The 27,856-nt window shown below is 42.4% G+C and overlaps 1 protein-coding gene across 1 annotated transcript; it reads left to right on the top strand.

The window, feature by feature from the left end:
- The first annotated feature begins 905 nt into the window (after positions 1-905).
- Positions 906-27,381, top strand: LOC139652041 (kinesin-like protein KIF26B). The gene is made up of 17 exons (XM_071528969.1): positions 906-965; positions 1,180-1,563; positions 5,699-6,090; positions 6,232-6,367; positions 8,751-8,872; positions 9,682-9,853; positions 13,790-13,999; positions 14,885-14,978; positions 16,810-17,084; positions 17,836-18,013; positions 18,471-18,624; positions 18,979-19,138; positions 19,536-21,519; positions 21,556-22,770; positions 24,274-24,443; positions 25,780-25,930; positions 27,182-27,381. Exons 1-17 carry the CDS (start codon positions 906-908, stop codon positions 27,379-27,381), a joined length of 6,057 nt encoding a protein of 2,018 aa, XP_071385070.1.
- Positions 27,382-27,856: the final 475 nt, after the last annotated feature.

Below are 27,856 nucleotides of genomic sequence, written 5' to 3'. Positions count from 1 at the left end.
AACAAAACTTCATAGCATATAATGCAGCTACTATGAGTAAAACATGCCACAGTCTATAGTCTGCATTATCGTGTAGGAATATTATAATATAATATGACCATATAAGATATAAAATACCGTCAAGCACGATCATATTACTGAGCTCAATTAATGTAGTAGGGCCTAAGTAATATCAAAGAGATGCAAGTTATATGAAGATGGGGTCTTCTAAGGGAAAATAATGTGGAAATATGATTGTTTTTTGCTTTGAGGGCTATTATAGTGACGCCAGGATATGTATCGAGTAGGAATAAGTTCAGTAGGCTATAAACTCACTTGAGCATCACAGACATGCTTTACGTTCATATAGGAATATTACATAGGAATATTACAGTGATTTTTCGCTGCGCAGTCTCCACGCCCATGCAGACTAAGTATATGGACCGACAAATTCTGTAGCAGGAAGACGCACAATTCAGTTGCCTAATAAGCTGTTGAATGGGTGTGTGGTTTAATGATTGAGTTTATAAGCATCAGGTTGCAAAAGGAAAAAACAAAAACAAAAAAAATTTGCGCTTGAAATTAGTCCACAACCATAGACTGTACATCCAGTCTTTTCTTTTGGGTGTTTGAGGAGTTGCTCCTTACTGCCTCCCTGAGGAGAATATAATAAATGCAAAAGTTAATTCAATAACTGTATGAAGATAGTGTCTGCCAGTGTGCGCTCCCTCCTCTCCAGTGTGCCACTGTCATCACTCCACCACTGAGCAAGTGTCTCCAGCCTCTCAGTTTGGCCAATAATTCCATTAGGCCTACCATGAGTAAAATATTTGTTTTCTTACATTCGTGGGTGTTTGGCAAAAGTAAATCAAAGTGCAGTCTGCTTTTGTTCGGATTTCCTTTAAAGCCCGCATTAACAAGTTGTCATGTCTTCTCTCTCGCGGAGAGGAGAGAAATGTCCTGCCACGGTGAGAGGAACACACTGGGTAAGTTAGACTTTATTCTTTATGAACAGGATATTGTTAACATAGTAAAATATTGTGCTAAAATTCAGTCTGTCCGATAAGAATAATACTCTTGAATTGTTAGAATAAACATTAGGGTGTGGTTTCACAGTTGTTCACGTCACTTGATTTCTTATTTCCCACCGTCGTAGCCCACATGCATCCTTCTTTAGAGTATCGTTTTCATATTTCTCAGAGCTCAGAAGTGCCGCATCACTGTGAACCCAGCGGTTTTTCTTCTTCGTGTACCGAGCAAGGCTGCAGCTGCCACCCTAAGGAGCGCCCTTCTCCTGAGGGTGCCGGAGGGTCCAGGAGCGACCCGCACAGGACTATGTGCCAGAGAGCCGGCGCTGTCCCATCCTCGAAGTCTCTCCCCGGATCCGTAGAGGACCACTTCAGCACTATTTCCTCTGGAAGTGGGACTTACAGAGCCGCAATGTCGGGGAATCCAGGTTTCGGGAGGTCTGATAGGAAAGTTGCGTGTTGTGAAAAGTGCTCAGCGACCCTGGTTGCTCTGAAGAAACAAGCTTTGAGCCTGGCTGTCCACCATCACCTCTCCTCCTCCCAGGTAGGATGTAAAGTCATGTCACCATCCTCTGCTGTGGAATGATTTGGTCAGGGATGTAGTGGAGGGTAAACCCACATAAACTCAAGTCTGCAAACCTTTTTAGACTGACAGAAATCTTAAGCTCTTAGCCTATTATTAGAATGATGTGCTGGCTCAAGTGTTGGCATGAGCAACAGGATAATCCTATTCATATAAACACATCTCATAACTTTCAGCAGGGTAAGAGTTGACCATAATAGATTAAAAAAAACAACAACTAAAAATTGAATCTCCTTTATGTGCACAACAACATTTGGACTATAAGTTTTGATAAGGTGTCAAATCCGATTTAACTGATACCCAAAGTAGATCAGATTCATAATTTTGCATAGTTTACTACATTGGAATTGTAGGTGTTTCTCTCTTTTTTCTCTTTTGTTCAACTGCAATAGGAGGTGTAATATACTAGCTCAAAGAGAGGCATATTCCCATATTTTTTGTTAAATCTTTTTTTTTTAATAATTTTGTGTTGTTTTGTTTAATATGACCTATAGAAGAGCAACCCACCAAGTCAAATTCCTTGTATGTGCAGACAAATCAAACAAATTCTGATTCTGACAAATGTGACAATATAAAATACAGTCCCTGCATGGCTTTGACACACTAAGTGCAGAAAATGTGTTTTGACGTTGATGTGGAAGCATCAGTCAGTGCAGTGCTGACTGTATGCAGGATGCCCATGCACCTATACGCTTTCCCGCATCCTACATTTGTCGCCACCAACATCCATCATGCACACTCCAATCAGCAAAGTAAAGCAGTGCCATTCCTGCGCGAGCGGTTTCAAATGGGCATGAATATTTCATCAAGGCATCCCTGTGTCCTCTCGTCAGTCGTCTCCATAGGGGAAAGACAGTATTTATTTTTGTCCTATTGAGTGGGATAGGGCACAGCTCACGTCATGTTTTTTAGAGGCAGACCACAAGCCTACACAGTGTTATATGGTGCGAGCTGGAGGGAGACAGTATCTTGTAGCCACAGACACAGCCAGTAGAAATCTGATAAGGGAGCTCCGTGCAGGTTTATTGATCTGGGCATGATTTCTCAAAAGCATCTTAGCTCCATAATGTCATCTTTCTATATGGGCTTGCAGTCTGGCTGAGATGGAAAGTCCTCAAACGAGAAACACTGCCCAATCGCCCATCTGGCTGATAAAGCACATTTGCTATTGTCTCCATGATTTGTCTCTCTGAAGAGTAAGATTCCCTCAAATGGAAAGTTGTAAGTAGTAGCAGTAGTATATTTACACTACCAGTCAAAAAATTTGGACACACCACATTTTGCTTTATTTTTACTATTTTCCACATTTTAGAAGAATAGTAAAGACATCAAAACTATGAAATAACACAAATTGAATTATGCAGTGACCAAAAAGTGTTAAACAAATCAAAACTATCTTATATTTTAGATTCTATAAAGTAGCTGCCCTTTACCTTGATGGACAGGCAAAGGCTTTGGAAAGAAATTCATACATAGGCATCAACTTCACTATTTATATTTGTCTAAGAAACACATTTCAAGTATTTAAGAATAAGCCTTTAGATAAAATGGCTTTAAGATAATGAAAAACATAGTACATTCAATCAGGTGTGTCCAAACTTTTGACTGGTGGTGTATTTATTTATTTTATTTGCATATTTAATATATCAATCAGAATAAACAGAATGTCAGGACATCCTTGTGGCTTAATGTCACTAGTACATGGTCTGTATTAGTGTGCTGACCCAGAGAATACCCTCAAATCTTATTTTTGGAAGGAGTAGATTTTTGTCCCTGATGGCTCAGCTCTTTCAGAGTTTGAAGTGACTTTGTTTTACATAATAGTCCAGAGCTTGTAAAGTGCTCCCTCTGGGTGAATATGGGTCATTTGCCCTGGGGTGGCAGCTTGAGGGATGGAGGGATGGATGGAAAGAGGGGGAGGGAGTTGGTCTGGTTGTTGATCATACCATTTAGACAGAGCACATTCAGCCAAACAGCATTCTCAGTTAAAGCATCTCATGATTGGAATAAATTACCAGAAAACATAAGAAAGTGCACCACCTACAGATCATTTTCCAATCACTTGAAATCATGGCTCATCAGTAATCAACTATGCATTCATTAATTCTAGTTGGACTGATTTTATTAACTGTTTATTGATTTTGTGTTGATGTTCAGATCTCTATTTACCTGACTTGTGTGTATATATATTTATTGACACTGACACTTCCACAAACTACTGATAATGCTCTTACTAACTACTGATGATTGTTGATGTATTTACACTAACTATTTTAGTTGAACTGATCTTATTTTATCTATTGCTTGTTTACTGTTATACAGTTTATGTAACTCCCTCCTTCTATTAACTAATGTATGTCAATCTAATGTCTAATGTCCAGTAGCTGTTCTTTATACTACCTGCCCAGGGACTACGGATGAAAACTAGCCTTCTTGGCTAATTCTGGCATATTTTTTTAATGTGCACTGTCCCTGTCAAATAAACTAATAAATGAAATGAAATGAAATAGGTGTTAAGAGCAGAGGAAATAGGATGTGACACTGTTTTATCTTTGTCAGAATGAAAGGTGGAGATGATGGTTTGATGTTTGATGCCTCTGTGTCAGATTTGACAGACAGGGTTCAGGTTCTGAACTCTAGCTGAGAGTATGCACATGTAGGGCGGGGTGATATGGTTGAAATCAATATCATGATAATGATAAGGATTTTTTTTCAATATCAATATATGGCTTATATGCAAAATCATATGTTAAATAATCAAACTGATGTTCATTGCATTAAACTGCTTGGTAATGATAAGTGAATTATAAAGTTGAATTATTGCCCAGCCCCAATTCACAGAATAAAACATACCAGCCTTGTTCTCTGGGTATATTATATCATATTATATTATATCAGATAGTAGTATATCCACCTCCTCTAGTGTAGTGAGCAATTTGTTCAAATTCAACAGTCAAACATTTATTCCCTGAGCAGGGAAATGAAGGGCATTGGAAATTAGCAGTAGCTCTAAATGCTGTGATGCATTGCATTGGATAATTGTTGTGCAATTTTCTAAGCTTAATCCATCTGTCCCTATCAAATAAACATTAAATAAATAAAAAAATAAAAAAAGGAGTATTACTCTCCATTCCCTCAACAGCTACCATTGCTGGCACCTAGCTCTCCAGTGTTGCTGCTCAGTGGCAGAAGGACAGCAGCAGACTGTGTTGTACTGGGCAGCTCCCAGGAGTGAATGTGTGTAACTGTATGAAAGTGAAGTCAGACAGTGCTGTAAAGGAGTCTAGCTACTCAGCGAACCTCTCCCTGGACAAATGAAGGTTAAAAAAACACAGAGGACAGTCAGAGAGGTGACACACTGCTCTCCAGGAATTTTCTATTTTAATCTGTGGTTAACGATGGGGATTTGTGACATCATTAATTTATTTTAAAGGTGCAGTAAGTTCGATTTTTACTGCCCCATAGCACAAAAATAACATAATATATCTGCAGAGGATTGATAGAGTTGTTGATCAATACAATGACTCACTGATTACTTTGCCAAGTGCTGAGCTATCTCGCTTTCAAAACTCACTCCGGCCTATAGTCTGTTTTAGGACTTTCAGGTTGGACTGACATCTACTGGATAAAAGCATGCTATTGCAATTGCAATTGCAATCTGCTATTGGCTGATCTTGGTTACCTGTGGTGTAGGTAACCTGTTTTGTTATGGTTTGTCATGGATCAGCCAATAGCAACCAAGATCTGCCAATAGTAGATTGCAATTGCAATAGCATGCTTTCTTAAATAGATGTCAGTACAGAACTTGAAAAGTAGTAGTAGTAGTAGTTACAGGAAGCAAAAGTAATGAGATTTTGATATAAAAATACAAGAAAATATTATTTTTTGTCATTTTTTTGGCATAAATTGTCAAATAGATGTGCGGTATGATAAATAGAATTGAATGTTATCCAAAATGGCGAAAAAGTCATTTTTCATTTAAGTGGAGGAACAAGTGAGTGACTACCTGTGACTACTCTAACTCCCAACACCTGCCTACTGAGTCTGTTTCCACTTAGTAAATGCAAAGTGTACATTATTCCTGCCACCTTTATCTCAAATTCTGTAGGAATCGAGCGCTGTGGCTGCGTTTCTTCTCGACAACCTCCACGTCCACAGCAGTCGCTCCACACTTGAGTCCAGGGAAAGAGACGGAGAGCTGGGGGAGTGCGCTGCCTGTGGTGCAAACCTGCACCAGCTCAAACAAGAGGCGGTCCACCTGGCTCTGAACAGGGATCAAGCCAAGTGGGCCGGTCCATCAGCCACTAAGCCTCCTCCCTCTGGATCCAGCCTCTCTACTGGGACACTGCTAAAACAGAGTGAGACAAAGTGTGGAGACAAGGCTCCAAGAGAGGCTGCCACTGCCATGCATCAACCACTCAGTCGGACCCACAGCCCTCACAGCCCCAGGACCCCTCAGAGCCCCAGGACCCCTCAGAGGACCCCTCAGAGCCCCAGGACGTCTCAGAGGACCCCTCAGAGCCCCAGGACGTCTCAGCGGACCCCTCAGAGCCCCAGGACCGCTCAGAGGACCCCTCAGAGCCCCAGGACCCCTCAGAAGACCCCTCAGAGCCCCAGGACCCCTCAGAGAACCCCTCAGAGCCTCAGACGGAGGGGCCCCAAGCTCCCCAACCCCGATATGGACCGCTGGGTAGAGGAGCAACAGCAGCTGGTCGCATCTACGGCTAAATCTGCGTCAATCAGCAGTGATGGTGTCACCATCTACCCCTACCATCAGGTACAGCTAAAAGCCTTCTCTTAGCACTATATCATACATAACACCCCCCCTCCCCCAGCGTACAGCCCCCTTTTAATGAGCTATATGGGTCGAGTGTGTCTTTACGGGCGCACGTGTCAGCAAGGCAATGATTCATAGCGCCTAATCAGACCCTATTTAGATCCGACGGCTGAGGACGTTGTTTAAAAGTACTTTTGCTAATGGAATAGAATTGGGTCATGATTTATCCCTGTCATAAAAGCAAGCCAGTCAAAAAGCATTTGTGATCAATAGGGGGATGGTCATATTTAACGGGGCGGCTTGTGAAATATGCATTAATGGGGGTGAAAGCCGCACCAAATTCAGCCCACCCTCCCCCAGTCCTCGCTGGAAGTGGTTATGAACCCATAGGAGGTGAGTGGAAACCATTTTCAGGTGTTCTACTTTGAGTGAAAGGTTGGGATGAACACAATGTCTATTGAAGTGCTTCTGTGTGTTTTTTGTTGAACATTGACAGACCATGCGCTCCTGACGCCCATTGACATATAAAGTATAGTCAATCTAATTATTGCTGTTGTTGTGAAAATCTTGTAACTCCAATTTCAGTGAAAAATTACATGGTGCTCTATGAGTTGACCATCTTTGGGTTCATAAAACCCTTTCAGACCCCACTGGATAAACTAAAAAATACATGGTGGTCAAACTAAATATAGGTTGCTTCTCTTCTCTTCTCAAGTTGACATTTTGGAGATACAAGGTTTTCAGCCAAGAGTGAGACAATATGCTTTGGTTGTCATATTGCTGCTGTCTGACTTAAAATATCTCTAAAAATCAACTTTTTGGAAAACTGCCTTGAAACACATATTTTAATCATGTAAATGTAAATGAAAAATATCAAAATTAGAGTGACACGGTTTTGAGGCCATCATTGTAATTAATACTTTACTGTTATTTGACTGGCCTGGTCAAATTAAAAGATATAAGATATAATAAAACGATACAAAAGGCACTCAAAACTGAAAATATACTGGGCAGTGCAAGAACGCCTAAGAAATTATCTAGACCAGCATGAGCTCAGATCGATACAGGTTTATACAGCTGATTGGAAGGAGAAGAAATAAGAAGAGTGGAAGTGGAGAGGAGAGCAGAGAGGAGTAATGGGGAGGAGACAAGAGGAGGACGGAGGAAAAGTGGATGGGAGAAGAAGAGGAAAGGCATGAAATGTTAAGGATGGGGAGGAGACAAGGAGAGGAGAGGAGAGGAGAGAAAAAGGAGGAGAGGAGAGTAGAGAAAAAGGAGGAGAGGAGAGGAGACAAGGAGGGGAGAGGATGAGACAGCAGACTGAGGAAGAAAAACAAGATTTTGAAGGGCATCAAGGGCTTCGAGAGATTATAAAAGACCATAAGGAGATGAGAGGAAATGAAGGGAAAGCAGAATAGGGAGAAAGGGAAGACTAAATACACTATGACAGATGATGTAAGTCAACAAGAAGAGAGAAAGAGGGGAGGTAGCATCTATACAGTATCCATATTACCTTCACATCCCCCCTCCCAGCCTCCTTCCAAGCAAACCCCTTAGCTTTCCTATGGCACTAATTGGCATTTCATGGTTGGATGTTATCTTGGCGGGAGAATAAAAAGCTGACGTTGTTATCTTGCCCTACAAAAAAGGGCTGAGACATTGATGAGACGTGGAGCTTGAGAGCGGTATGGGAGCCCACTGTAAAACAAGATGCTGGCTGTCTCTGTGGCCTGCGGCAGGGGCCCGCTGACTTCATTTTGAGCAGCGGCGGCCCGGCGGATGCGTGCTGAATAGGTCATGCACTGTCCCTGCCGCACACACACACACACACACACACACACACACACACACACACACACACACACACAGATGCAAAAAAACTAAAAAAAGTCACATTTATGAATGCGTACAAAATGCAAAACATACGTAGAAATGCACCTTGGGGCTAAAAGTGCATGTAAGTGTTGGAACCTCACAACCTAAAGCTGCTTTGCTTCCCTGACTGAATGTGTGTGTGTGTGTGTGTGTGTGTGTGTGCACGCGTGTCAGATCAAAGGCAGTGACACTATGTTTACTAGACCTCTCCATCTCTGAGTCATGACTTAAACTCAGACAGCAGTCACCACAGCCTTCACTAACTATTCCTCACACACTCCAAACGCATCCATCTAGAGCCATAATATGACTAACAGTGTGTGTGTGTGTGTTTAACCCAGTGTGCTCTCAACCTAGATGCCCTACTTAGAACCACACAGATGCACGCCGGTCCCATGCTCTCCTCTGAATAACTCCCGTGATAATAGTCGCTTTTGGGGGTGGGTGCCGTGCCGCAATTGCAGATTTGGGGCTTTTTTTTTTTTTAATGAGCTTTCTCCCCCGGCAGACTGCAGAAGACGCCAGGCTGGGCTGTGGAGACGGCGGGACGGTGCAGACGAGCCCAAAGATTCTCCACATCTCAAGAGTGGTGAACATCGCCAACTCTGCTGCCATGTCCTTTCTGGCCAGGTAATATGTGATCTATTTTCTATTTCTATATCTATTACAATAGTAATTATTGTCAGTAAAAATAATTTTGTCATTAAATATTTGAGAAGTGACTTGGTGTGAATGTAAATTAGAAATGAGCTAATGAGCTAATGTGATGTTAAATTCTTTCTTAATTAAGTTTGATTTCTGTGTCTGACATCACACCTTAAATGCACTGCAGTTACAATGTAAAGCAATGTAAACTACACTATATAAATTCTATATAGATTCTAAATCACTTGTTCTGTCAGTACTGTTGGATAAAAACTTGTTGATTCCAATTTCAGTTTCAATTTTTCTCTTTAACTGAAGATTTATATAATCCATAATGTGCTGAGTAAGGCTACTAAGGCTGAGGTTTATAAAACCCCTTCAGTACCACTGGTGTAATTTCATAAAAATGCATGCTGATCAATGGAAGTATCAGACAGTCATTGAAGTGTTTCATCCCAAAACACTCTGTATTCATACTGGAAAAATATTCCCTGATTTTCATTGAACAGTATTCAAAAATACAATGGATTATGCACTCTTAAAATGCTACTATTTTTAGGAATACGTTTAAAGTCTGTTAATAACTTCAATAATATTGGAAAAAGTCAATTGTATCATCAAGTAACAATTTGTCAGAGTTGGTGTCACGTTTTTTAAATGATAGCTATCTTATTTTGTAAAGAATCTCTTCAGTTACTCTTTTTTCTTTCTCTTGTATTACTTTAATCTCTATATTTGTGTCAAGTTCCAGTGGTATGACCTCTGTAAGTTTCCCTCCATCTCTCTCTCTGCAGGGCGGCCCAGAAGCTAAACCTGACCTCCAGGAAGAAAGGCCTGGCTTCTGACCCGGCTCCTGCTCATCTCTCCACCTGCTTCAGGGGGATCATCCAGAAAAACCCTCCGCCCGTCCCTTCCTGCCTCCTCCAGGCTGCCGGCAGAACCAAAGACTCACCCAACACCGGCAAGGTAGACCATGATGCTTCGCTGCTCCTTCAAAGCAGAAAAACATATCCACACATTTCTTCTATTGACCCAAAGCTTCCTGTTGTTAGTCTATAACCTGGGGGAATAATAATAAGACTTGGGGGAAAGGTTGCAAAAATTACTGATCAGCACTCCAATTGCAGGTCAATGTTAAAAATTTGAGCAAGCAATATTTCTAATACTGTTAGATTGACATGAAATTTGGTTCACATATATCCGGCTATCCTTGCTCTGCAACTTTGCCTCAAAATCATAAACATACAAACATATTGGATTTTCCAGCATTAAAACAGTTTTTACCCCCTAAGATACCTATACAACATGCACTATGTACTGTACTACAGTGATTCTCAACCTTTTTCATATCAAGGATATCAGGAGATTTTTCCTCTCCGACCCAAATCTGAGAATATTTTTATTGTTAGATATGATTTTGCCCTGAAGTCCATAACTATCTGTATTGTAGGTAGAGAGATAACAGAGAAACTATGATCAAAATAGTCATTCTTCTCCATTCTCTAATTGTGTTAACTTCTTGTAAATGGAATAATGATGAAGTTTAACAATTCATCAGTTTACTGGGGACCGCCTGGAACTCCCTCAAGGACCCCTGGTGGTCCCCGGACCCCACGTTGAGAACCACTGCTGTACTATATAGGCTACATATTACACACATACATATACTATTAGGGGGATTGTTGCTGCTTCATTGTAATGATACTGATTGGCCTAAGGAGTGGCTGCATCATTTGTGGGAAACAACATGTTTACTGTTGCCTTGTTTAAAGACTTACTCAAACATGAAATAAAAGACATACTGAATTTGAATATATTAAGCAACAGTCACATCAGTAGAAATGTCTCACAAAGGCAGCCACAGTCACTTGGTGAAGATCCCATCTTACCCCACCCACTTTTTTACAATACTGTATGTTGCAATATGTTGTTATAATACAAAGAATAGAGCTGCATATCAGAGTTCTCCGTGTATCTTTTGACAGAATATACTATCATCCCTCGGCCACAAACACCTCCTTGGAAGTGTGTTTTTTACCGCCCATATTGCAGAGTAAAGACATCACAGTCAATTTGGAGGAGATCCTGTATCACCCCTCCTTTATGATACACTGTAATGTGGTGTTAATGCCTCCATCTTGTTTCTGCCCTCTCATGGGAGAAGTGGGGGGGGGGGATCAATATGGCTGCCCACGTCTCATAGATGGACTCTTGGGTTTAGTCTAGAGTTACAGATGAGGGCTCAGATAGACCCCTCTGCCAGCTGCACCTGCCCAAGCACTCAGCTCCGTGTGTCTCTGTGTGCATGTTTGTGCGTTCATGTATATATGTGTGTGTGTGTGTGTGTGTGTGTGTGTGTGAGAGCCGAAGAGGATTTTCTCCACTTGTAAATGGGTTCTTGAATAATTTAACCCCCATAAATAGAGCTTGACACATGTTCAATAGCGTTAGGGAGCCACTTCTTGCATAAGGTATTAAAATGACGAAGACGGAGGGTGGGGGGGGAAAAAAAATCCTTCACAGACACCGGGAACTTGTCATCTCACAAATGGAGTGTATGCTTTTACAGTTTCATGATTGCCGATGACGGGCGATGTCATCGTGGCATAATGCGGTCCTGCGCGATTTCAATGAAACTCCTTTTGACTGGGCGTCTGGTTCCTTAGGGTGCTGAGGCGTGCAGAGCTGCTTGCACTGTTGTAGGTCTGAATCCGACTTTGTCTCACGTCATCCTCTGTTCTCTCTCTCCCATTTCTCCCACCTCACTCTCCACCATATGACAGCAACAAATCAGAAATACCATGAATATAAATTTCTATTGGGTTTATTGAACTTATCATTGCCTATTGACTTTTCTGTGGTATATGTTGCCTCAAGTTCCTGTAGGCTGAAAAGTATGAGCTTTGTTAAATGGCTGTTGGGGTCGACGGATCTTAAATTGAACTTATTCAAGACCTCAAAGCCTCTAAATCCTCAAAGCTTCCTGTAGAGAGCTGCATTAAGGAATTAATGTCATGACTTGAGGAAATGTAACAGGAAGTGTGCATCACTACGCAGCTGTAAGTGAATGTAGTTTCTGTTTATTCACTAACTGGGTCAACTGTCTATGTACTACAGTCTAAAGAAAAAGTGTTTGGATCTTAGTCTAACTTTATATGTCTTGACTGGCGGCCCATTTCGATTTTTAGATGGATTTGAACATCAGTAGATGGTTATGAAGCAAAACGACAGACAGACAGTTTTTGATTATGGGTGTTAATTGGCCTTTAGCTCACCGTCCCACTTTGATTTTATTTCTTGTAGGGTTTTTTTTAGGGTGCAAATCCCTAATCGTGCTTGAAGTGTACGGCCTTTGTTCTGCCAAGGTTTCCCTTTTTCTATTGAGGTTTCTCTTAACCCATGTTGCATCAAATAAGTTTCTCAGCCTCCCACAGCTGAGCAGCGGGGGCTCAGAGATGAAGTCTGACTATTTTACTTCACTCTCCGCTCAGACTTCAGAGCTAAAACCCCTGGTTTGGTTAGCATAACGTCTTACATCCATTTCAAAGGGAATGTATAAATAGAAGTGGAGATGCTGCCACTGCCATCATGGCAGCCAGCTTTAAACAACAATCTTGAAGATTTTGTGGTTTGTATTTTTTTTTGCGGTTTTCTCATTCTATATGGTATCTTTGGGTATCATTATGGTTTTTGGGATATGAAGACCCTAACTTGCTGAATTTAATATTAAGATATTTTTTAAACCTCGCTGTTTGAAGCTTGTTCTTTTTTCATAACGTTCTGTTTGCAACGTGTTTGTTGCTGGTGTTTGTTTTGAAGAAAGTTAAAGTTATGCTGCTCACATTCTTAGCTGAAGGGGTCATGTGTTTTTCTGAACTCACTTACATAAAAGTTGCTCTGTAAAAGCGCAGCGCCTGCTCACTTCTTGCACTGAATAAATAATGGCTTCTTCTTTGTGAGGTGTGCTGGAGTAGTTTAAAATGTTTTTAAATGTCCTTCTTCTCTGTGTGTGCGCACTATATATATATACACACATATACAAAGGTCAAAACACTTCACAAACACACCACACACAGAAGATGTATGTATAGGAAAGCAATAAAAACAATATTGTGGTAGTATTGTAAATATCAGGGATGTGGACTTGTGATTGAACGGTTGGTTCAAATTATGGTTCAGTAATGCCCTCTCTTCACTCAATAAACCTTTTGCAAGGCATTTTCTCGCCAAGTTGGAAGAAAATAGTTGAACTGGGCAACTCCCAGTACAGTGACAAGTAAAAACAAAAGGCATTTCAGCTGCCTAATGTCCCACCATACTCACCATGAAGATATAAACATAACCAATTATGTGAATTAGAAAATATTCTGTCAACAAACTTGCCTTCACATAACACATGGGTTGTATAACATGACATAACTGTATCGCAAAGTATTAAGGAGTTATAGTAGTTTCAATAAAATCAGTTTTTCCATATTAATATGCAAATTTGTCCAGTAAGACGCTCCAAAATCTAACCAGATCATTTACTCTATAGGGAGAACCTGTGGTGTTAAGTATGTAGTTTCTATTATGTATTGTTCTGAGTTATGGTGCTCACAAAATGTGTCTACACCCGCACACACGCACACACACACACACACACACACACACACACACACACACACACACACACACACACACACACACACACACACACAGACGCCACCATAATGTGACATAATGTCCTGTAATGTACCATGGTGGCAGGACATAAAAACAGCTATAAATGTGTGTAGTTTGAAGCAGAGCAGTTATGAAAAACAGCACGTTTGCTCAGTCAAATTTCTAATTTCACTGGTAAATACCAGTTAATAATAATAAGTTTCAACCCAATCCTCTCCCATCTCCTCTGTCCTGCAGGTCAAAGTGGTGCTGAGGGTGAGCCCTTCTCCCTCGGACGGCCGCACCCAGCCACCTGTTCTCCGGATCGACCCGTCCAAGAGAAGAGTCATTATAATGGAGCCGGTCTGCAAAGGCCAGCCACACACCACACTGAAGCAAGGCAGTGAGGGCAAAGCTCTTCTTAAGACCTACACCTTTGATGCAGCCTATCCACAAGAAACAAGCCAGGTTAGGCGCATCACCACGATTCCTGTCAAATAATATCGGAATATGATTTTTCAATATTTCTATTAGTGCTTGATTTATCTTGATCTATCCTGCTCCATATTATCCCCGTTTTCTACCTGTTGGTCCTGCATGCGGGACCATCGTTACAAACACATGCTTCACAGCCAAGCTTTGTTCAGACCCACAGAACTGTATTTTAAATTCTTGTCAAGATCCCAAGGTTTCCGAAGATACCAAATATGTCATGCTGAATTATAGGGGCATGTGTATAAAATGATGCACAACACATCTACAGTTTTTCCATTTGATGTAATGGTGCAGCCATAAAAAAATTATATCTTGGGTTTGAATATTTCACTCAATATAAGCAGCTATAGCTTCAATGAAGCATTGGAACAACCAGATACAGAACATACTGTACAACATGTGACACTGTTGTATAGTATGGACAAAACATGTTTTTCTAACTTTGAAGCTACTTAAGAGGAAATTTAAAGGGAAACTCAGTCTCACATTTGGGGCAACACACTGTAAGATAAATCAAATGCATGCTATGTTTTCTCAAGAATTCAGCTGCATTCAAGTATTCTTTCCCCAGTCTGTACTCCACACACCACGGTTGGTTAGCTTTCTCTGTGTGATGACCTGAAAACCGATAGGGCCTCTTAAAAATACCCCGTCGGACAGCCATCACAATTACACAGCGCATCAATTATGATCCGAGTTTCTCCGAGCCTGGCTTACAGTATCTAAGCCCACGGGACACGGAGAGTCAGCATGCGCTCCTCCTCTGCTTTATTCCTTTATTCATTTTATTTGCTGTATTTTTCGCAGTGTGGAGATGAATCATAAGAACCCCTTGCTGTCCTTTGTTCTCTGTGCCAGGCCGAGGTGTGCGCAGGCGTCTTGGCTGATGTCATCCGCTGTGTGGTCAGCGGCAGCGATGGATGCGTTCTGGGTTTGGGATGCGCCGATGTGGGTGAGTAATCGGTTGCTTTAAAGGGCCAGGGGTTAAAACCTCAAGATGAGAGTGGGACGTCGGCTTTTATCTACACTTACGGGCCATCCATCCATGCCCCCCCCCCCCACCTCCTGCCTCCTGTACCTCACTCCTGCTCCTGCTATCATTCTCTCCTTCTTCATCCCTGTCTCCATTTTCTCTCTCTATCTCCTTATTAATCTTGATTTCCATCTCTATCTTTCTCTTCCTTTAGTCTCTCTCTTGCTCCATTTCTCTCTTTCTCCTCCCTCTTTTCCCTTTTTTATTTCACTTCCGTCCCTCTCAGTCATTCATCCTTCACCTGTTACTGTGTAAATAAAAGCCTATTCATCAATTATACAACAACAGTTTTTTTGTTTTAAAAGCTTCCCTCCCTCCTGTTAGACATGTGAACATTCTGCACAAAAGACACAAATACTTTATTTTATTTCCTGCAGCTCTGAGCTCGGAGAGGACTGTAAACAAAATGGACTGTAATATGTTGCTATTAGAGAGATGGAACCCTGCACTTAGCGTTGCTGAACGGGTTTAATAGATGTGTGGTGCAAATAAAGTAGTACACACACACACACACACACACACGCACACACACACGCACACACACTGACACAGTAAGGACAGGGTCTCCTTGGAGCTGCTTTTTCACATGACGCCACTCTCCGTAATTCTGATTGAATTAGTGGGCCGATACAGACTACATGCGGCCCTCAGCCAAGGGATATCAATCTCCCGCCACACAATGCCATTCCCTCTGAATAATGGCAGGCAGCTCGGCCTTTAATTGGAGTAAACCAATTCTCTTATCCTCATTCAATTAGAGTTTGGATAAGACAAGAGCGGGCAAAACCGGCCCATAGCTCGATATCAATACTGATGTGGGGCAAAAGTGCAGAAGATATGGCATGAGTCCACAAGCAAACAGGCAAACATAAAAGCACACATGCCCACACACACATGCACACACATACAACAGAAATATACACTTGTGAACTCACATATATGTACAAGTGTGCGCAAACATTCACAAATCCAAGACACAAGTGAACAAATGAACTGACACAGACACTTTCATGCACACTCTCTTACACACACATGAACACACACAGACTCGACACTCCCAGCCCCTTTCTCCCTCCTCAGTCCAGTTCACTTATCTTGACATGTATTGCATTAAAGCATCGTCTGAAAAGCCCCTCAAGGCTTTACAGTAGCATGTTGTCATGTAGTGTTGCTTGCTTTGTTGAATCTCATTTGAAACACAGAGCCTTTTCCTCAACGATATTCAACATTAAATGCTGCAACTCAAAGACAGTTTAATCATCCAGAGTGATTGACTGTGTGTGTGTGTGTGTGTGTGTGTGTGTGTGTGTGTGTTCTATAAATCTGCTCCTGTCTTCATGTGTGTATGTTTGTGTGTATATGTATTGGGTTTTGTGCGGCTGCGTGTATATCTGTGCATTTCTATCCTTATAGACACTGATTTGCATTTGTGTGTGTGTATGTGTATATGTATATGTATATGTATGTGTGTGTGTGTGCACATCCATGTTCATGTGCTCAAGTACAAACTTGTGTGTCTCCATACATGTCTGGTTGCGCGTGTGTATGTGTGTTCATATGCATAAACATTGTTCTGTTTTAATCCGATGTACACTAATTGATATGATGGATGCACATTAACATAAAGCATCTAAAATGTGTGTTTCTCTGTGTGTATGTCCGTGTGTGTGCGTGTTTCAATACCCAAGCAATGCCTCAAGCATGTATGTTTATTTGTACTGTATGTGTGTGTATACATTGCCCACCACAGGGTCTTGGTCCAGCATGGTGGGGAGTGATGAGAGTATCCAGAAGTTGGGGCTGATTCCCTGTGCCATCTCCTGGCTGTTCAGCGCCATCGAGCGCAGGAAGGAGAAGACCTGGACCGATCTGACTGTGTCAGTGTCTGCTATAGAGCTGTGCTGCGGGGAGGAGGAGGAGACGCTGAGGGATCTGCTGGGGGAGGTGGTCCCCTCATTAGGCAACATCCAGGACAGCCCAGCCGCCCAGATTAGTCTCCAAGAGGACCCCGTCTACGGGATACAGGTAGAAGGAAAAATGTTTTTTTTTTGTTGGAGAAAAAGGGGCTTGTTAAATGACAGGGAAGTTTAGAGAATTGCTCTTTCAAGTATTCTGTTTTTTTCAGTTCCAGTTGCTCTTCTGCTGTGGCTCTCAGTCTGTCTGTCTCTCTCTTGCTCTCTTGCTCTCTTTCTCTCTCTCTCTCTTTCACCAGTTTTGGGCAGCACATCTTGTGTCACTTCTCAACAGCTTAAATACGTCACAGTTAAAAATATGGTGCTAGCACCATGTATTGACACTTGGAATACTGTGAATACCCAGGATGTGTCCCAAACCTACACTCACAGAATTGTTGAAAAATGACACATCCTTTACAGGAGGGGTTCTCAAACAGTTTCATGTCATGGACCCCCAAATAGACACACATTAGGCCACAAAAGCTCCTTTGATAGGATATGGAAAGATTTATGTTGTTGATTATTTTTGAAATGTGTAATTGTCTACACTGTATGTGAGGAGACAATAGTGGTGAGTGAAACCTATGGTTGGAATAGTCATTCTCATGCATCCTCTTATTGGGATAATATCTAGTAAACTAGTAAATTAACCTATTTGTTATTTTGCTGAGGGCCCCCTGGAGCCCTTACAACGACCCCTAGGGATCCCCAGACCACATTTTGAGAACCGCTCCTTTATCCAACTGCCCTAAAATGCACTCTACATGTGATTTTGTGTCCCCCTACTCCCCCCCTGCCTGTTTCTCCGCCCCTCCTTCCAGCTTCGTAACCACAACAGGGTGAAGGCCCCCACTGCCGAGCGGGCCGCCTCCCTCCTGGATGCAGCCATTACAGCACGTCGCCATGGTGACATCATTATGCCCCCGTCCCTCAGCTCCATTATGTTCTTCACTCTCCACGTCCAGCCGCCTCGCACAGAAACCAGCACCACTGGAAAAGGTTGCTATGACATATTTAGATATCAGATTTAGTGTTTTCACATTATTCCACATGTTCATCCCAAATCACTGCTGATTTAATACTTCACTATTCAACATTTAATGTGCTCTTTAATTATTCCACCAAGGAATGATTAAGTATGACTCAGTAATTTGTTTATTCGACCATGTCCACATGGTTGAAAACATGGCTGAATAAAAAGCTTTTTGCAAAAGGACATTTAAATGAATGCATTGCACATGATGTGAGCTTTCCTCAAATACTTGAAATAACCGAAAAACTTCATTTTCATTCTCTTGTTCGTACCATTCTTATCTGTTCTGTCAGATGGCTTCAAGTCTCTTTTCTCACATTCGTTTCTCTTCATCCTCTCCTCTCCTCTCCTCTCCTCTCCTCTCCTCTCCTCTCCTCTCCTCCCCTCCTCTCCTCTCCTCTCCTCTCTGATTTCCCTCCTTAGTTTTGCGTGGCCCTACCAGACTGACCATGATAGATGTTTGCAGCAGTATGAGGGGAATGACTGAACCAAACAAGAGCAAAAGTAAACTTCCTCACTCTGAACTAGGCCCTGTTATCTTGTCTTTACTGAGTGGACATAAAAACATCCCCAACAGGTAAGAACCTAAGTTATCTAGACAATATTATTGGTTTAAACATTTTGGCATGCCCTGGTGTACAGTCAATAGCTTTAGTATTCAGACAGTGTGTTGAAGTTGGTCTTTTCTGTTGTTGCCATTGCTGTATCTTGGTTTTCAAAGATATTCAGATGTTTGCCTCACATTCATCTTTTGATATAAATCCATATTATAGATGAAAATGTGTCTACAGCAAAAAAATCACCAACTCCCAATACCTATAGGCCTGCACCTATGATGGATTTGGCAATTTGGAGATGGAATTGACTGATAATTTTAACCCATAATTTGAGTTGATAATAATGTTTGGACATTTGTTTTGTCTTTGTACAGGGGTAGTAAATTGACAATGCTCCTTCGAGAGTCCTTGGGTCACGCAAATTGTCATACAGCGGTGATCGCTCAGGTTGCCGAGTCACCAACACACCTACAAGAGGCCTTATCCACTATCCAGCTGGCTTCTCGCATCCGCAGGACTCAGAAGAGGGCGAAGGTACATGTCCTGTACCGCATTATCAGTGTTTTGGTGCATCTGCTTCTTTACACTTTTGTCTGTGCTCTTTTTGTCACTGGGTGGGGTTCATGCATGAGTGAAATTATTTGTTTTTTGTTTTTGAATAATACACCTATATGTATGTGTATGGACATTTAACCATTTTTTGGCAGTGAGGGAGTTTCATAATTTTGCTTCTTAGATTGTTTGATTTGATTTGATGAAAATTACATACCTTTGACTCTTTATTATTTGGACTTGTCTTACGATGTGATTATTTTCCCTTGAGCCCCAAAATGTCATTCACTGACTCCTGGACAATATTTTGGATTTTAACCATAGGCCAAATGAATAATGCAGAGAACAATAACTCTACAATTCATCTTGATTCCAACAGCAGTCCACCTCATGCTCTCCTTGTGGCAGGAGTTTGAGCAAAGAGAGGGGAGGGCCTCGGTCTCTGTCCCTGCGAGCGTTCCACTCCACCGGTGAGGTGGATGTCGACGTCCCTCGTATCCGTCTGTGCGGAGAGCTAGATGAACGCTCCAGCAGTGACCAGTCCTGCGACACAGTCATCCACATAGACTCAGATGGCTCGGTCCAACCCAAAGCCGCCTCGACGCTGGCCCAACCCGAATTTGTCCCCATCATCCCCTCACTGCAACCCAGCAAGCTCGACATGGACGACCCAGAGTTTGCCGCTCTCCTTCAGGAGCTTCTGAGCATTCCTCGACTGCAAGGAGAGAAGAAGAAAGATGAAACTGTTCAAGGGAAAGCTGAAGTGCAGAAAGCAGAAATGAGGCAGCCAGAGAGGGACTGTCTCAAATGTGACACGTTTGCTGAACTTCAGGAGCGCCTGGGCTGCATCGACGGTAGTGAGACCGCAGCGGATGTGCCCAAGCTCTCCTCAAAGGGCCCTTCTGCTAACAACGTCATAACTAAATCACAGCCGCAGAAGGACACAGGGAAACAGCCAGAAACTGAATCATCAGAAGCGCCACAGACACCGCTGTTGAATCAGGAGCTGAAAGGCTGCAATCAGACTTCTGTGGCAGAAAAGCAAACAGATGGCGCCTTCCCCGGAGACAGTTTTCAGAGAGAGGATTCGGGTCTGTACGACTGTGAGGAGGGCAGTGCAGCCAGTTCCAGTGAGGAGCTGCTGAATCAAACTCACAGTCTTAACATGATCTGCCAAGCCGGTCTCTCGGAGTTGGCCGACACCGGAACACTTAAGTCGGATGCTAACCTCTCTCCTCAGGACTGTGACGTGGATGCTCAGAGCATGGCAGCTCCCAATTCGCTTGCTCTCGCCCTTCAGCCCACTGGAAGACAGGGGAGTCCTGAAGTCGGTGATTGGCTCAAACCGGAAATAAGGACCTCACCGGTTGGCAAGAGTTCCCCCGTAACTCCTTCTCTCTTCTCCCCCACCTCCTCCTGTTCCTCTTCACCCTCCTTGGCTACCAGTGTTATACTTGGCGACATCTTACCTCATCTCCCCACAGAGGAAGTTAAGGAAATGAAGGCCACTATCACAGTAACGGTTCAACAGCCACTGGACCTGAAAGGTCAAGATGAACTAGTCTTCTCTATGGTAGAGGAGGTGACCATCAGCGGAGCATTGGACAGAGGTAGGAGAAGTGGCAACATTATTCGTATCAGAGACACATCCCAGTCACCAGCACATGTTCAAGGCTCTGCTGGCTCTCAACCAATCAGAATCATCAGCAATGACAGTGATGAATCTGCAGCTACTGGTTCTAATATTGGTAAAAGCCCTGCAGTTCATCCCATAGCCACAGGGTCCAGCACTCAAAAGCCCCTGTATCAATTCAGAAGGGAAAATAGGTTCTTACCTTCATTTATAAATCCCATGCTCATGCCTACAGATATGGATTGTGATTTAGATGATGCTAAACAAAGAGGGAGTCATGATGACAGTTTTACACAAGTGGAGTCATTGTCGGAGCCCAGGAAGAATAATGTCAAATGTCCAGAAGATGAGAGAGGCCTTGAGCAGCGGAGTGGGGCTTTTGCTTTTGAGAATCATGACAAGAAGTCTGACAGCATGTCTAGGTCACCTTTTAGCCAGATTTCCTACGACACACCCGTCTTTGAAGATGCAGCTTTCTACGATGACACTGCAGAAAACAAAGCCTGTGGAAAGAGGCCCAGAAACACAGACAGGAGTTACCCCAGAGAGAGGGAGCGTGTTTATCCCACTAACACTCCAAGGGGCTTGTTGGGGGTAGAAATCGGTCGCAGACTTGTCGGGAAAATCCCTGAGAGAATTGGTGTTTCATCTGGTTGCGTAGCAACCATCCCTACCTCCCTCAAAACAGCTAGTTTGCCTAGAGGCTGGGACAATGCCAAACACCAGGAAAGCTACTGGGGCGGCCACATGGCAGACAACCACAGAGACCCAGGGGGAGTGACATCATCCACCCCATGCAGCCCAGGGGTAACCCTGGAGAGGAGGCAGGGCAGACAGCACTCCCCAGCTAGCCATAGCCACCGCTTCTCCCCTCCTCGGAAATACAGTATGGAGTACAGACGGGAGGCTAGCAGCCCTACCAGAAAGGGCATTGGATCTTTGTTAGAAACTTCAAGTCTACGCATGAAACATGATAGTTTGAGTGGGAGGCTGAAGTCACCCATTGAGGACAGCAGCAGACTTTTCAGTGCCAAACTAGAGCAGTTGGCTAGCAGGACTAATTCCCTTGGGAGGACCCCAGGGGACTTCCAAACTCTGGATAGAGGCAGCAGCAGCACCTCAGTGAGCTCGAAGGGGAGCTCCAAGGGAAGTACTGAGGGGAATGGTCCGGGGAGTTATAAGGGGAGTTATGAGGGAGATTCTACCTTACCAAGGGCTAGCAGGAGTCCTAGGAGAACTCCTCGGTCTGTACCCATGGCTGACCAGAGTCATCATTTCACAGCCTCCAACAACTACCCATCTCAATCTCCTAGTTCTACCCATTCCAAGCTCTCCGCTGTGGGGAAACTTAAGATGGCTAGTCCCAAAGTCCGTCGGCTATCTGCCCCCAGCACCAAGAACCTCAGCTTCTCCTCCAAAGGCCTGCGACAGTCCATCAACCGCAGTGCCAGTCTCTCCCCAGACGGGAAAACGGTTAGCTTTGAGCGGACATCCTCCTTTCTGTCCTCCTCCCCTCCATGGTCCCTTCGCTCCATCAGCCGGACTCCAAGCCAGAGCTCCGCATCTTCATCGACCAAATCCCCCATCCAGGGGTTCATGAACGGGCGGATCTCTGACCTACTGAAGGACAGGGAAACCAGCTCCACCTCAGGAGGACTGGACAAGGCGACCACCCAACCCGACCATCCACTCCCTTCGCCATATAGCCGGGTGACCGCTCCCCGGATGCCCAGTCACCTGAGTGGGCACGCCAGTGACGTCACCAGTGTGTTGAGTGGCGAGTTGCCTCCGGCTATGGGGAAGACATCTCTGCTTTTCCCAAACAGGAACAGCATGGTGAGCAGTGGCTATGAGAGCATGGTAAGGGACAGTGAGGCCACAGGCAGCAGCAACTCAATCAGAGATTCGGTCAGTGACAAGAGCGCCTCTCTCCTCAGCGTCGCCCGCAGCAGCCGGACGTCCCGAAGGAGAGGCAACACAGGTAAAAGAACCGGAATGTTGTTATATTACTTCAATTGAAAATATAGAGCTTTCTTTATGGTTTAAGGCACTTTATGATGATCCCAAGGCCTAAGAAACCCATTCAGAAATAATTGTGTAATTTCAAAACTCCATGGGTGTCAATCTGAAAATAAAGCTTAAGAAAGAAATAAAGAAAGAAAGAAAGAAAGAACAAAAGGAAAAAAGAAAGAAAATAACTGTATGTTTGTACACATTCAAAAACAGCCACAATATGAAATATTGGAAATAGATTTGAGACATAATTACATTTATATGCAAGTTTTGTTTTTGTTTATTCTAGATATGACTTAGATTTTTCAACTTTCAAAAACAAACGCTAGTTTTATTAATGATAGTTTAACCATATTTCATGGTTGTGTAGCAGTTTGGCCACACAACTTTTTAAAGTGATATTAAATGGGGAGACTTGGCAGAGACTTGTAATATACACTCACACTTTGCTGGCCTTAAAAGACTAATCGTGCAGTAGGGCACATCATTAATTTATGAGCCCAGTGACAACACTTACTAATGGAATCATAAATGGGGAAACTTTTAATAGTGTTTTGTTGTAGATGAAGGTGAGCACAGTGATAAATAATACTTGCTAATGGAGCAATGAAAAACAGGAGACGACAATGCATTTGCCTGTTGAGCATGTGAAATATACAGTAAGTCACCCAAACATAATCTATTGTTAATTAGCTCATTACATTCTGTCTGAAATTCATTTCCCCTTAAGTGTCCCCTTTTATAGCTTAGGTAAGAAAACAAATTCATTTCTGTCGTAGGTGAACGCCATGCACATATCTTAAAAGTTAAAGCACTCTCTTGATCTCTCTCTTGATCCCAAGGACCAAAAAATGTGTCTCTACAAACTGTGTTGCCTGTTTGCCAGACAGAAATACCAAAGTCCTGTCTCTGCTCAAATCGAGTTTTATGAATAATGAAGAAGCCCTGGCTGGCTGTCTTTGCCCCCTGAGGTGGAAACCAGGCCCCATACTCTCTCCTCAAAGTGCACATGGATTGGGGATTGGAGGCCACAGGAGGACACAAACCTTAATTTGTCATCTGGGTTTACTCTTTCTCATCTTCTTTCTAATCCAGAAGGGAATATAGCTACTAAACCTTCAAATTCACTGGAGCCTGTGAGGTGATATTTCAGTCAACAGAACATTTTCCTTTACTAACACAGATACTAGCAGAGGCACAAGTATAGTCTACTATGAATTAAACAATATAACCTTAGTCTACATTGCTGGATTTATGTGCCATGTACATATATTAGAAGTCGTTTTGGACCAAGTTTTTAAAATTAAATGAACTCCTGTATGTCAAATTGAAGATCTTTAACTAAAAATACAATTCCACTTTAACAATAGAGAGCATCAGGAAGAGCAGGAGAGAGAAATACAGGCTGAGAGAAAGCCTCGAACTCGCGACATCTTTCCCTCATTACACTCTCTGTCTCTGCCTACTGTAGGCTCCCACCAGCGCCGTGTTTCCCACGATGCATCCCTGCCCATGAGGCGCTCGGCCAGCGGTCTGCGGGCTCGCTGGGTGGAGCGGGGCATCCCAGAGGCCTACGAGATCAAGGTCTACGAGATCGACAATGTGGAGCGGATGCAGACACGAGCAGGTGCTGGCAAACAGGTGACGGGTTTATTTTGATTGTTTTTAAGGAGTTAAAGGGGCAGCTGTTGGCACCTGGAAGGAATTGCAACAGCATCGATAGACTTCTCTCATCCTACACAAGTCTGGCACAGCCTCCACCCCTCTTACCCCGCCCGTTCCCCTGAGCTACGGTATCCTGTAATTGACACAACTCATTAGAGCAGAGATCCAAGGGAAACGCATAGTGAAGAGGTAATATGTCACCATGCTACATAATAATAATACTGCTTTGTCATTTGCTTTTTTGTCTTAAGAACAAGGCTTTTTAGCTTTCGTAACTGAATGTGATGCCAGTCAGTCGCCTGCTAGGGAGCAGTTGAAAATGTGAGTGGGTGGGTGGGGGTGGGGGAGGTTTGGGAGTGTCTTGAAATTTCAGTGAGGTTTTGTTCCAAAACAGGTTGGAAAGTGAGTTTTGAAAGTCAGAAATCTCAGCACCTGGTGAAGTAATTCAACCCCCCGCAGATATATCACGGTCATTTTGTGCTATGCTGCTGTAAAAATCTTACTTATTGCCCCTTTAAGATAAGATAATGATAATAATTAATTAATAATTACTTGTTAATAATTCATAATTTATAATTAATAATTAATAATATACATTAAGGTAAGATAAAACTTTGATGACCTCATGGGTTAAACTGGGTCATTGCAGCAGCAATGTATAAATAAGAATACGACAAACAGATCATACTGTGGATAAAAGAACAAAAAGAACATATTGAAGATAATAAAATAAATAGTATATTTTGAGGACAAATTTACAGCCTCCTCATCTACTTCAAAACTCCTTTTGGTTTGAATTATTTAATTAGAGAAATCATCTCTTCTTTCTGGTAAGTGCTTTTTGGGGGAGGGGATGTAGTTCTTGTCCAAATAATGTCATCGTCCTTTAAAATAGGTTGCATAGAAAACGACAGCAAAGGAATAATTCAGTTCTAGTAATAAAAACAGTTGTAATATTAATGTAGTAGTACAATAGCAGCAGTTGTGTAACACTCCCGTGCTCCATATTTAGAGCTTCTCTTCTCTTTCCCTTATGAAAAATATGCATGTATTAACCTTTTAAACCATCCCCTCTGTGTAACAATGTTAGTATAATCAGAGAGTATTATATTACGTTTAGTAGCCTACAGACTTGTCTTGGTTCACTGCCCAGGGTGTCGTCCTAACATGGTGTGTATGAGTGTGTGGAGAGAGAGAGAGAGAGAGAGAGAGAGAGTAGAGGGGTGCTGTTGTTCATCCAACCTCCAAAACCCTGTGTGTGCATGTGTGTGTCTTTGTATGTGTGTGTGTGTGTGTGTGTGTGTGTTTTCAGGGGCCTGCGTGCTTCAGTGCCAAGCTGAAGTTTTTGGAGCACCGGCAGCAGAGGATCTCCGAAGTCCGGGCAAAATACAACAACCTGAAGAGAGAGCTGGATCAGGCCAAGCAGAACCTCATGCTGGAACCCGCCAAGTGGCACCAAGAGTGTGAGTGAAGCTGCTGGTTCCTGATGAGTTAAGCATGCAAAATAATGCTTCAATGAATATAAACAGAAATTAAGCTAGTGGGGTGACAGTGTTTCACCAGAGGGTGCCATGGTGCTCCTATTCCATAAGAGTCATCATTATCATTATTGTATTTCCTATTTCAGTACATTACATTTGTTAACTTTGTACTTACATTGTGCTATTACACCTTTGTAAGCACATTGTGTATTAGGCAGATTTCCATTAAAGGGGTAATTAAGTAATATAATAAAGTCACATTTTCACAATAGAGACGAGTAAGATAGCTAATCAGAGCAGAGTTCCAACTGAAATATCTAGTGAAGAGGTAATACGTCATATAATGATATAATATAATATAATATAATATAATATAATATAATATAATATAATATAATATAATATAATATAATATAATATAATATAATCAGAAGCAGAATTATTGGCCAAGTATGTACACAGACAAGGAATTTGACTCTGGTTTCTCGTTGCTCTCAATGTACTTACACAGAATAAATATACAGCTAAAAACAAGGACAACAAGATGAACAGAGGTACACCTAAACCTTTAACTACTATGTACAAATATGCATATATATATAAAGTATATATAAAGTATATATATATACTGTACATATGTAAACAACCCTAGGACAATAGTGCAATGGTGCAGAGTGCAAAGATGCTGGAATAAATATGGAGTTGATAAATATGGAGTTGGGTGTAACAGGTTACATTATATACATGAGTTACTATACATTACATACATTATACACACAAAATTATATACACAATCAGATATTTTACAGATGATGATGATGGGGGGAGGAGGAGCAGGAGGAAATCCCTGGTCTGTGCCTTTCACTCCTGCTTTAAATATAATATAATATCATATAATATCATATAATATCATATCATATCATATCATATCATATCATATCATATCATATCATATCATATCATATCATATCATATCATGTCACCATCAGAAATCTATCTCAGCACCTGGTGAAGTAATCGTTCAGTTGTTGGTATTGATCTCTATCAAACCCCTGCAGATATATTATGGTAATTTTGTGCTATGTGGCAGTACTTACTTATTACTTATTCCCCTTTAACTACAGAGCATTTTTATATACTTACTTACAATAACTCCTTAGGCTAATACACAGGTTAGTACATAGGAATAAGGCAGTTTGTAAGGTAAATTGCTCCCTCGTCATTCTTCTCCAGTCGACCTGTGGCAGACGTTCGAGGTGGACTCCCTGGAGCACCTGGAGGCCCTTGAGGTGGTGACGGCTCGGCTGGAGAGCAGGGTCAACCTCTGCAAGGCCAACGTCATGATGGTCACCAGCTTCGACGTCTCCACCAAGCGGCGGCAGAAGAAGCGACGGCGAACCGCACCGGAGCATCGAGGCTTCATGGGAATCTGAGTTGCTCACTGATAGTGGGACTTGAGACATTGGTGTTGTCATGGTTAAATGAAGGTAAAGGAAGGATACCCACATGTTTTTCCTCAGTTTTATTTATGTTGTATCAAGTATACACGCCTATCTGCCTAAATAGCATTGAAATGTTTAGGACGATGGAATCAAAATACACACATCTCCCTAACAGTTTACCCTACGTGCCGAACTACCACATTACCTCTGGTCCGTTTGAATTGACCAGGTGCTGACTTACTCTGACAAAGGACTGAACCCACACATTCCAGTTGAAGGACGGTTTCCCAAATCACTATGCCACCCTGCTGCCCTTGTTTCCCCAAAATGCAACGTGTAACCATAGCTTAAGGTAGCTTAAGGCAGTGGTTCTCAATGTGGGGTCCTGGGACCAAGGGGTCCCCCAGCAAATTGATGAATTGTTAAACTTCACCATTATTTCTTTTACAAGAAGTTAACACAACTA

The sequence above is a fragment of the Centroberyx affinis genome, unplaced genomic scaffold (assembly GCF_046629955.1).
Source record: "Centroberyx affinis isolate AG114_WGS23_722 - 3 ecotype Tasmania unplaced genomic scaffold, CSIRO-AGI_Caff_v1 ptg001746l_1, whole genome shotgun sequence".
Lineage (NCBI taxonomy): Eukaryota > Metazoa > Chordata > Actinopteri > Beryciformes > Berycidae > Centroberyx > Centroberyx affinis.
This window is presented reverse-complemented; position numbering and strand designations above follow the sequence as displayed.

Coding starts and splice junctions, on each gene's coding strand:
- LOC139652041 (XM_071528969.1), top strand. CDS start 906: ATGTCTTCTCTCTCGCGGAGAGGAGAGAAATGTCCTGCCACGGTGAGA. Junction 9,854..13,789: donor ACTCACCCAACACCGGCAAG/GTAGACCATGAT, acceptor TCTGTCCTGCAG/GTCAAAGTGGTGCTGAGGGT. Junction 21,520..21,555: donor CAATGCCAAACACCAGGAAA/GCTACTGGGGCG, acceptor ACAACCACAGAG/ACCCAGGGGGAGTGACATCA.